The sequence below is a fragment of the Otolemur garnettii genome, unplaced genomic scaffold (genome assembly GCF_000181295.1).
Source record: "Otolemur garnettii isolate 467f Iridium unplaced genomic scaffold, OtoGar3 scaffold00019, whole genome shotgun sequence".
Lineage (NCBI taxonomy): Eukaryota > Metazoa > Chordata > Mammalia > Primates > Galagidae > Otolemur > Otolemur garnettii.
In genome coordinates, this window is record NW_003852414.1 from 8,330,755 (window position 1) to 8,341,181 (window position 10,427).

The 10,427-nt window shown below is 39.9% G+C and overlaps 1 protein-coding gene across 1 annotated transcript in view; it reads left to right on the forward strand.

The window, feature by feature from the left end:
- MASTL (microtubule associated serine/threonine kinase like) overlaps window positions 1-10,427 on the forward strand; it is a 35,987-nt gene that overhangs the window by 927 nt on the left and 24,633 nt on the right. Inside the window, exons 2-4 of the mRNA XM_012803263.2 lie at window positions 3,340-3,477; window positions 8,060-8,199; window positions 9,405-9,493. Of these exons, the coding sequence (XP_012658717.1) occupies window positions 3,340-3,477; window positions 8,060-8,199; window positions 9,405-9,493 (367 nt within the window). The remainder of the gene's footprint in view (window positions 1-3,339; window positions 3,478-8,059; window positions 8,200-9,404; window positions 9,494-10,427) is intronic.

A 10,427-nucleotide genomic window follows, 5' to 3' on the forward strand; every position in this document is an offset into this window, starting at 1 on the left:
AGTGAGTCTCCTGCCTCAGCCTCCCAAGTAGCTGGGACCACAGGCGCCCGCCACAACGCCCGGCTATTTTTTGGTTGCAGCTATCACTGTTTGGCGGGCCTGGGCTGGCTTCGAACCCACCACCTTAGGTGTATGTGGCTGGCGCCTTAGCCACTTGAGCCACAGGCGCCAAACCAAGTTTGGAACTTTCATTAAGTTTTTAACAGTCACTTCCAGATTATATTCTAATTTTGTCAGTTTGATGTAGGTTAATTTCTGACCTGCTGTATAACCAACAGATTTCATTAAATGAACCTTTCCTTTTCTCTTCAGAGCTTCCATTGTGAAATGTAGAATGTACTTTTAAAGAGTAAGTTGAAATATATCCTAAATCATTCCTTTATCCACATAGAAGTGTATATCATTCTAAAAACATTCAACATAGGCTCGGCACCTGTGGCTCAAGTGGCTAAGGTGCCAGCCACATACACCTCAGGTGGCGGGTTCGAAGCCAGCCTTACAGGCCTGCCAAACAACAATGACGGCTGCAACCAAAAAATAGCAGCGCATTGTGGCTGGCACCCATGGTCCCAGCTACTTGGTAGGCTGAGGCAGGAGACTTGCTTGAGCCCAGGAGTTGGAGGTTGCTGTGAGCTATGATGTCATGGCACTCTACCCAGGGGACAGCTTGAGGCCTGTCTCAAAAAAAAAAAAAACATTCAAGATATAGTTGAAACTGTTCTGTCCAATGGATGTCCTCTTGTACTCCCATGGTTTCAGATTGCTCACATTTCAGCAGTGACTGAAAGTGATAAAGAAAAGGAGAAGCCAGTAGTCTGTCCATGTGATTCATCTTCCCACTGGATGTGGCCAAGAGGCTATCTAGCACACACCTCCAAATTGTACTTGCCAGCTCAGCACCTGTAGCACAGTGTTTACGATGCCAGCCACTTACAGCGAGGGTGGAGGGTTCAAACTGGCCCAGGCTACCTGAACAACGAATGACAACTGCAACAACAAATAGCTGGGCATTGTGGCGGGCTCCTGTAGTCCCAGCTACTTGGGAGGCTGAGGCAAGAGAATCACTTGAGCCCAAGAGTTTGAGGTTGCTGTGAGCTGTGACACCATGGCACTCTACCAAGGGTGACATGGTGATACTGCCTCCAAAAACAGAAACAAATTGTATTTGCCTAACCTTAAGCAACCTTTCCACCTAACCACCTATCTTCTCTCCTATCCTCCTATCTTCCTCACCTAACCTCCTATCTTCTCTCTCCATTTACTAGCACCACCATCATCTCTGTCCTTCGGACTAGAAACCTCAGTCTTTTTAACTTTACTTCATCTCAAAATCATATCTCCCTCATTCCTGTTAATTCCCTGTCTTATAGTCATTCTTTTTACCCCTTTCTTTCCATTACCAAGTCTCTGTCCAACTACAGGTCTTTATTTTTCCCTCTGTTTACTTTTTTATAAAGGTATAATTCAGTGCTTTTTAGTAAATTAATAGTCGTGTGATCACCATAATCCAATTTTAGAAATATTTCCATATCCCAGAAAAGATCTCTCCTGTACCCCTACCCCTATGTGACCACAAATTTACTTTCTATCTCTATAGGTTTACCTTTTCTGGATATTTCATGTAAATGGGATCATATAATATGTGTTCTTTTGCATCTGGCTTTTTTCATTTGACGTGATGTTTTTGAGGTTGACTGAGTTTTTAGTCTATTGGAATAACCTCCTAACTGGAATCATTATTTTTCTTTTTTCATTCATTCCTTAGACCATGACATGCAAGCTAAAATTCAAATTCCTTAGAAAAGCAGACACTCTCCAAGTTCTGACTCTAGATTTACACTTTGTCTTCCATATAGCCTGTCTTCTGGCCACAGCAGGCAATTAAGTAGTGTCTCAATACTGTGTATTTTCTCACTTCTGAGCTTATGTTTATGCTAGTTCCTCCTTATGTACTTTTCTCTATCCTTGTTTGCTTTCCTTCACTTTTCTTATTCATGGATTAAGATTCATTTAAGCTTTCCTTTAAACCTTCCCAGATCTTTCAGATCCACTCCATTCCAATTAATTTACTTGTTTTATATATTTCCAAGATTTTACTTGCTAAGCACTTACAGTACTTAGTAATCAGTTGTGGAAATGAAAGCACCAAAGTATTTGTTCAGTAGATATTTAGTAAGCATTCCCTTTGTGCATAGGATCTAAGGGATAGTGGTGAATGAAACAAATATGCCCTCTGAGCCAGTAGAATAATAGGTGAAATATATTACAGGCTTGTTTTGTCAATTTTCCTCAGTTTCCTTAAAGAAAGGAGGTAAGCTGAAATTTACCATGTGTTAATGATTTAATAAATACTCTAATTAGAGTCTTTGAAAGAAATATGCCCTTTTTTTGGTATTAGTAATCCTGAGGATTGATCCTAATGTTGCTGACTATTCAAACTGATACTCCAACTGTAATATAGGTTATAGTTTGTGTACCAATTGCCTTGAAACTTGAACAGAGTATTTAATTAGTTTTCTGTAAGAGCATTTGGGACTATTAAATTTCAGTACTAATCGTTCTTGCTTAAGATATTTTTTGCTAGGCAAACATACTTCCGACCTTCTTTTTGATTCTATTCCAATCCGTCAAAGAATCAGAAATAAAAAAAAATATTAGGAACTATTACTCTCTGCCCAGGTTCCTGATTATCTGGGGGCTTATTAGGAATATTACTATCTTTTCACTTTGTTATAAATACAGGAAAACAGAATTTTGTTTTCTACTAACATGCAGGGCAGTCAGGGAGTATTTAATTCTTTTTCTTTCTCAAAAGGATTGTGAGGGCAGCACCTGTAGCTCAGTGGGTAGGGCGATGGCCACATACACCAAGGCTGGTGGTTCGAACCTGGCCTAGGCCAGCTAAAACAAAAGCAACTGCAAAATAGCAACAAAACAACAGCAACAAAAAAATAACCAGGCATTGTGGTGGCACTGTAGTCCCAGCTACTTGGGAGGCTGAGGCAAGAGAATCACTTAAGCCCAAGAATTAGAGGTTGCTGTGAGCTGTGACGCAATGGCACTCTACTGGGGGTGGCATAGTGAGACTCTGTCTCAAAAAAAAAAAAAGGGATGTGATACATGTGCTACTTAATACAAGATAAGCAGCTCTGTTTTGAAGATTTTTGTTTTTAAAGTTCTTAACTATTTCTGTGATACAATGTCTTCATGGCAGTGTGAGGTCTGAATAACATCTATATATGTTCTTTCTCTTGGTGTTTGTATGATGACAACTTTCAAACCTAGGAGCACTTTGTAATGAAAAGTAAATGAAATCTGTTGTCATGCTATCTATTTTAGGTTGTCAAAAAAGCAGACATGATCAACAAAAATATGACTCATCAGGTCCAAGCTGAGAGAGATGCACTGGCACTAAGCAAGAGCCCTTTCATTGTTCATTTGTATTATTCACTGCAGTCTGCAAGCAATGTCTACTTGGTGAGTAAATAATTTGACATTTTTCTTCATTTGTTTAGTGGTCACTGAATCCAGTAATTTAAGAACATAGTATCTAGATTCAGAGACCCTTGAATTTCACCTCTGGGAACTCACTAGCTTTATGACCTTGGCCAAGTTACCTATCATGTTAATAGTGTCCTCAAAAGAAAAAGAATCAATAGGATGTATGTGTATGGGGGGTGTATATGTACATATATAAAAAGAGGCAGAAAGAAGTTTTGTTTTGTTTTGTTTTTTGAGATAGTCTCACTTTTTTGCCCTTAGTAGAGTGCCATGTCATCATAGCTCACAGCAACCTCAAACTCTTGGGCTCAACCAAGAGCTTGATCTTCTTGCCTCAACCTTCCATGTAGCTGGGACTACAGGCACCTGCCATAACACCCAGCTATTTTTTTTCTATTTTTAGTAGAAACAGGGTCTCACTTTTGCACAGGCTGCTCTCAAACTCCTGAGCTCAGGCAATCCACCCACCTCAGCCTCCCTGAGTGCTAGGATTACAGGCATGAGCCACCGCACCAGGCAGAAAGAAAAATTTAAGGAATCAGGTCACACAATTATGCAAACTAGCAAATCTAAAATCCACAAGGAAGGTTTGGCAGACTAGAGACCCAGGGAAAGGTTGATGTTGCAGCTCTAGTCCAAAGGCAGTCTGGAGGCAGAATTCCCTCTTCTTCTGGGTACCTCAGTCTTTTTTCTCGTAAAGTTCTCAACCAATCAGTTGAAGGCCACTCACATTATGAAGGGTTATCTGCTTTACTCAAAATCTACTGATTTAGCCAGGGAAGGTGGCTCACACCTATAATCTTAGCACTTGTGAGGCTGAGGTGGGTGGATTGCCTGAGCTTATGGGTTCAAGATCAGCCTGAGCCAGAGTGAGACCTCATCTCTAAAAATAACTGGGTGCTGTGGCGGGTACCTGTAGTCCTAGCTACTGAGGAGGCTGAGGCAAAAAAAATCACTTAAGCCCAAGAGTTAGAGGTTGCTGTGAGCTGTGATTCCACAGCACTCTACCAAGGGTGACAAAGTAAAACTCTGTCTCAAAAAAAAAAAAAAAACTCTATATATACTGATTTAAATGTTAATCTCATCTAAAAAACACCATCAACAGGACATTTAAATTGGTATTTGACCAAATATCTGAGTACCACAGCTTTGTCAAGTTGACACATAAAATTAACTGTCACACCTCAGTTTCCTCATCTGTAAAATGCAGGTGATAATAGTAGCTACATGATAGGTTGTTATGAATTTTTTTTAATTATTAAATCATTGCTATGTACATTAATGCAGTCATGGGGTACAATGTGCTGGTTTTATATATAATTTGAAATATTTTCATCAAACTGGTTAACATAGCCTTCGTGGCATTTTCTTAGTTATTGTTTTAAGACATTTATATTCCACATTTAGTAAGTTTCACATGTACCCTTGTAAGATGCACCTTAGGTCCCACCAATTACCCTCCCTTCACCGATCTTCCCCCCTCCCCTCCTTATGAAATTTGAATAGGTTGGCTCGGCGCCTATAGCTCAACCGGCTAAGGCGCCAGCCACGTACACCTAAGGTGGCGAGTTCGAATCCCCAGCCCAGACCCGCCAAAACAACAATGACGGCTGCAACCAAAAAATAGCCGGGCGTTGTGGCGGGCGCCTGTGGTCCCAGCTACTTGGGAGGCAGAGGCAGGAGACTCGCTTGAGCCCAGGAGTTGGAGGCTGCTGTGAGCTGTAATGCCATGGCACTCTACCCAGGGGGACAGCTTGAGGCTCTGTCTCAAAAAAAAAAAAAAAAAAGAAAAAAAGAAATTTGAATAGGTTAATATTATATAAATAATGAAAACATAAAGAAAAACAATATCTGGCACATAATGCTAAAAATACTTGTTAAGTAAAGGATATTAAATAGAAATACTTTATGGGGAGTTTGGTGTGTTCCCACCTATTGGGCGTGATGTAAGTGTGTATGGCGCACCTCCTGGGTGTGGGGCACATCTACATTCTAATGAATGCAAACAGTGTAACCTACTTGTTTGTACCCTCATATTAATCTGAAGTTAAAAAAATAGAAATACTTTATTATACAGTTTGGTATAAATAAGAGAAGATACTAGTAAGTGATGGATTTGGGGTACATAGAACTGAAAAACTGCTCCAGATTAAAGACCAAAGAGACATAACAACAAAATGCTGTGCATAATCCTGGCTATAAAGCAGAGGTCCAACCAACCTTTTTGGCACCAAGGACCAGTTTCATAGAAGACACTTTTTCCATAGACAGCTGGGGCAGGGGAGGGAATCTAATAGGAGACAGAGCTCAGGTAGTGATGCCAGCAATATGGAACAGCTATAAATACAGATGAAGTTTCTTTCACTAGTCAGGTGGACTCACCTCCTGCTGTGCAACCCAGTCTGTAGTAGGCCATAGGCCAGTACCTATCTGCAGCCTAGGAGTTGGGGACTACAGTTATAAAGGACAATTTCAAAATGATCAGATACATTGAATATGGACTGCATATTAGGAAATAGCCATATATTGGTGTTAAGGTTACTGAATTTTATTGTACTGCAGTTACATAACAGTGTCTTGTTAGACATGCAAAGGAGAATTTCATGGAAACAGATCATGACGTTGTCAATTTTATTCTCGACTTAGCAAAAATGAAAAAATTACACATTAATACCAGATTTCCTAATACTTAATTTAAGTGGGCTAAGCAGGGTGGCTCACACCTGGAATCCTAGCATGGTGAGAGGCTTAGGTGGGAGAATCATTTGCACTCAGGAGTTGGAGACCAGCTTGAGCAAGAGCCAGACCCTGTCTTTACCAAAAATAGAAAAAGTTAGCCAAGCATCATACGCACACCTGTTATCCCAGCTACAAGGGAGGCTAAAGCAGGAGAGTTGCTTGAGCCCAGGAATTTGAGGTTGCAGTGAGCTATGATGACAACAGAGACTGTCTCCAAAACCAAACCAACAAACAAAAACAGCTACTTGGGAGGAGGAGGCAGGAGACTTGCTTGAGCCCAGGAGTTGGAGGTTGCTGTGAGCTGTGATGTCACAGCACTCTACCCAGAGGAATAGTTTGAGGCTCTGTCTCAAAAAAAAAAAACCAAATTAACCAGTTTGATTTGTAATTAAAAAGTATGACAACATGAGGAAACCTAGCATTAATACATAATGAATGACAGCAAGAAAAGGTGTGCTATTAGAAAATCATACCAAAAATATATAACTGTAGAGCTGGGCATGGTGGCTTTTGTCTATAATCCTAGCACTTTGAGCAGTTGAGGCACGTGGATTGCTTGGGCAATCCAGCCTGAGCTTAGAGATCCAGCCTGAGCAAGAGCAAGACTCTCTACTAAAAATAGAAAAACTAGACAGGTATAGTGGCTGGCACTTGTAGTCCCATCTACCTGGGAGTCTGAGGCCAGAGGATCTCTAGAGACCAAGAGTTTGAGGTTGCTGTGAGCTACCATGCCAAGACACTCTATCCAGGGCAATGGAATGAGATTCCATCTCAAGAAAAAAATATATATATACATGTATTTATATATATAATATATTGCAGGCAGGATGGGGACTGAAGACCCCATTCTTGGAAGGGAAAACACTCCAAGAAAAAGGGAAAAACAGAGAAACAAGCTGAGCAAGACAGAATAAAAACTGTTATTAACTCAGCAACTAAATTACTTATCTGAGCAGTTCCTCCTTTTACAAACACCCCTGCTAGGTCTGTAAACACTCTAAAGAAGACATTAACTAGGCAGTCCCCTGCCCAGTCAATAGTCAAAGCAAATACCTATTGTGGCGATTCGTATTATGTCCAGGGCAAAGATCAAGGGAACAGCTTGAGCCCTAAAATATGGGCAGGAGGGTTTGTACCCTAATAACAGAGGAAGACACCTCTGGGTTGGAGATAAGAGGCAAATTCTTCTTTCCCACCAATTCTTCAGAGGAGATTAACACTGTTGGAGTATCTGCTCCACAGTGAACTAGTAGGAATTAACCACCACCACCCGCCCCCAAGGAATCTGTGTATGTGACCATAGACAGGAGGGTGCCCCCACACAAGGCTCAGGTTTTGGATTTCTCCAGGCTGTTCAGACCCTTAAGGTTAATGATTATAGATAGAATAAAAACTACTGTGCTTACTCAGAGAAAGGGCTGAGTTTTTGTTCCCTTCCTCAGCTTACCCTCTGGGCTAAACGAGCAAATAGGCTTCAGTAAAAGCTGAGTGGAACAAACACTCAGGGCCATTCACAGGAGCCCCACAAGCTAGCGATGGCCCCCCGTGTTTCCCACCTTTGAAAACTCTTACTCTGCACGTCCTGTCTCTTTATCTCTCGCTGCTTCTAACTTTACTTTTCTTCAGCTATCGATCGCCACCCAGTTTTATAGATTTTAAAGGACTCTGCCCCAGGTCAGGACCTGAGCAATATCTATTTATAAGAACAAACATACAGGGTGTCCATAAAGTTTGTATGCAATATTCTGAAGCCCAAATACTGTATTTTTAAAGCAATCATACTGTTTTTATTTTACAATATTAAATTTCTTTTTGATAGGTAATGGAGTATCTTATTGGTGGTGATGTCAAATCTCTCCTTCATATATATGGTTATTTTGATGAAGAAATGGCCGTGAAATATGTTTCTGAAGTAGCATTGGCTCTGGACTACCTTCATCGACATGGAATTATCCACAGGTAAAGACTGACTTTTTTTCTAAACTGTTATTTAAAAATACAAGTAATCAAATTATGTCTTTTCTTTTTTTTTTTTTTTAAGACAGAGCCTCAAGCTATCCCCCTGGGTAGAGTGCCGTGGCATTACAGCTCACAGCAACCTCCAACTCCTGGGCTCAAGCAAGTCTCCTGCCTCCGCCTCCCAAGTAGCTGGGACCACAGGCGCCTGCCACAACGCCTGGCTATTTTTTGGTTGCAGCCGTCATTGTTGTTTGGCGGGTCAGGCTGGGGATTCGAACCCGCCACCTTAGGTGTACGTGGCTGGCGCCTTAGCCGGTTGAGCCATAGGCGCCGAGCCAAATTATGTCTTAAGTATTTAAGTCTCAAATACAGTATTTGCAGTAGCCACTTACTCATTATTTCCAAGCTATCTGAAGTTTAGTAGTATCTTGTATGAGTTTGGAAATTGCTTTAACTTTTCTATTGTCTTCCGGTGTTTTTTATTTTTTAATATTTTTGAGACAGAGTGGCACCCTGGGTAGAGTGCCATGGTGTCATAGGTCACAGAAACTTCCAAGTTGGACTCAAGTGATTCTCTTGCTTCAGCTTTTCTATTTTTAGTAGAGATGGGGTCTTGCTTTTGCTCAGGCTGGTCTTGAACTTGTGACCTCAAGCAATCCACATGCCTCAGTCTCCCAGATTGCTAGGATTCCTGTGTTTTTTAACTATGTTGCTTTGAATATGATTGTAGCATGTTAATGTGAAGACTGTTGATTCCTTTTCGTCTCCTTTAACAATCATGAAAATATCCTATTTTTTGTAGTCATAGCTGATTTATGATGTTTTTCTCTGTGCCAAGAAAGTCAAGTGAAGTGACTCTGCTCTATTAAAGCTTAATCTTACCTTTCTTAGGGGTAAATGTGATTTTGAACAAGATTGAGGTTGATTTTATCTAGTGAGATTTAGTTATTTTAACAGACTAGCTGACAAATAATGCCAAAGATAATCTTGTCTTAAATCATTTAACTTTTTGTACATTCAGATCTACAGTACAAAAGATATTTTGCTTTTGAGAATTTTTTTCTGCACTTTTCGAAAACACTAATGAGTGCCTTTATTTCAGAGGAAAATAATAGAGTGACTCTTCTGTTACTCTTTTTTTCTGGAAACTACCATCAAAACTAGCCCTTTTATACTTATCTAGTATTTGCCTTTCATATGTCCAGGGACTTGAAACCAGACAACATGCTCATTTCCAATGAGGGTCATATTAAACTGACAGATTTTGGCCTTTCCAAAGTTACTTTGAATAGAGGTAAGAAAAATAGCAGGTAAGTGCCTTTTCAAAAGTCCAACAAATTTTAGAAACTACATTTTATTAACGTACATTGGTTTTTTTGTAAGTTTCCACTAAATAAATTTTTGTGTTTATTTATTCCAAAATAGGCTAGAGATATGTATATAATGGTAACATTTTCCATTAAAGATGAAAAATGTAAGTGATTATTCTTTTTTTTTTCTTTTTTTGAGATAGAATTTTACTTTATCATCCTTAGTAAAGTGCTGTGGCGACACAGCTCACAGCAACCTCCAACTCCTGGGCTTAGGTGATTCTCTTGCCTCAGCCTCCCAAGTAGCTGGTACTATAGGCACCTGCCACAATGCCTGGCTATTTTTTGTGGCAGTTTGGCCAGGGCCAGGTTTGAACCTGCCACCCTTGGTATATGGGGCCGGCGCCCTACCCACTGAGACACAGGTGCCGCCAGAGTGATTATTCTTGAATGGTCAGAGGTCTTTGAAGATTTGGGATCTTCCAAAAGGAACTTATAATTTCTGTTCTTCTGACTTTTATCCCTACTGAAATTGATTCTTACCAGTTAAACATTAGTAAAATGAATAATATAACTATAACATGATGAAGTGGCTTAACAGCTGAGACCTTAGCTAACCATGGCCAACAGTAAACCTTAACAAAGGGACAAAGAAAGGGAACACATAATTCACACATACATATATTTGGGAATATGTTCATTTCACTAGTAGTAATTAAAGAAATGCTAATATAGAAAAGAATGCGCTGGGTAAGGTGGCTGATGAGTGTAATCCTAAAATAATTTCAAATAAGTTATTGGAAAATATCATAAGTCAGGGAAATTTTGTGTTATGATAATATTGATGATTTTAAGTCATTTTTATATCATAGGGTCTTTTTTTTAAGTTTTATTTATAAAATAGTTTTTTTTTTTTTT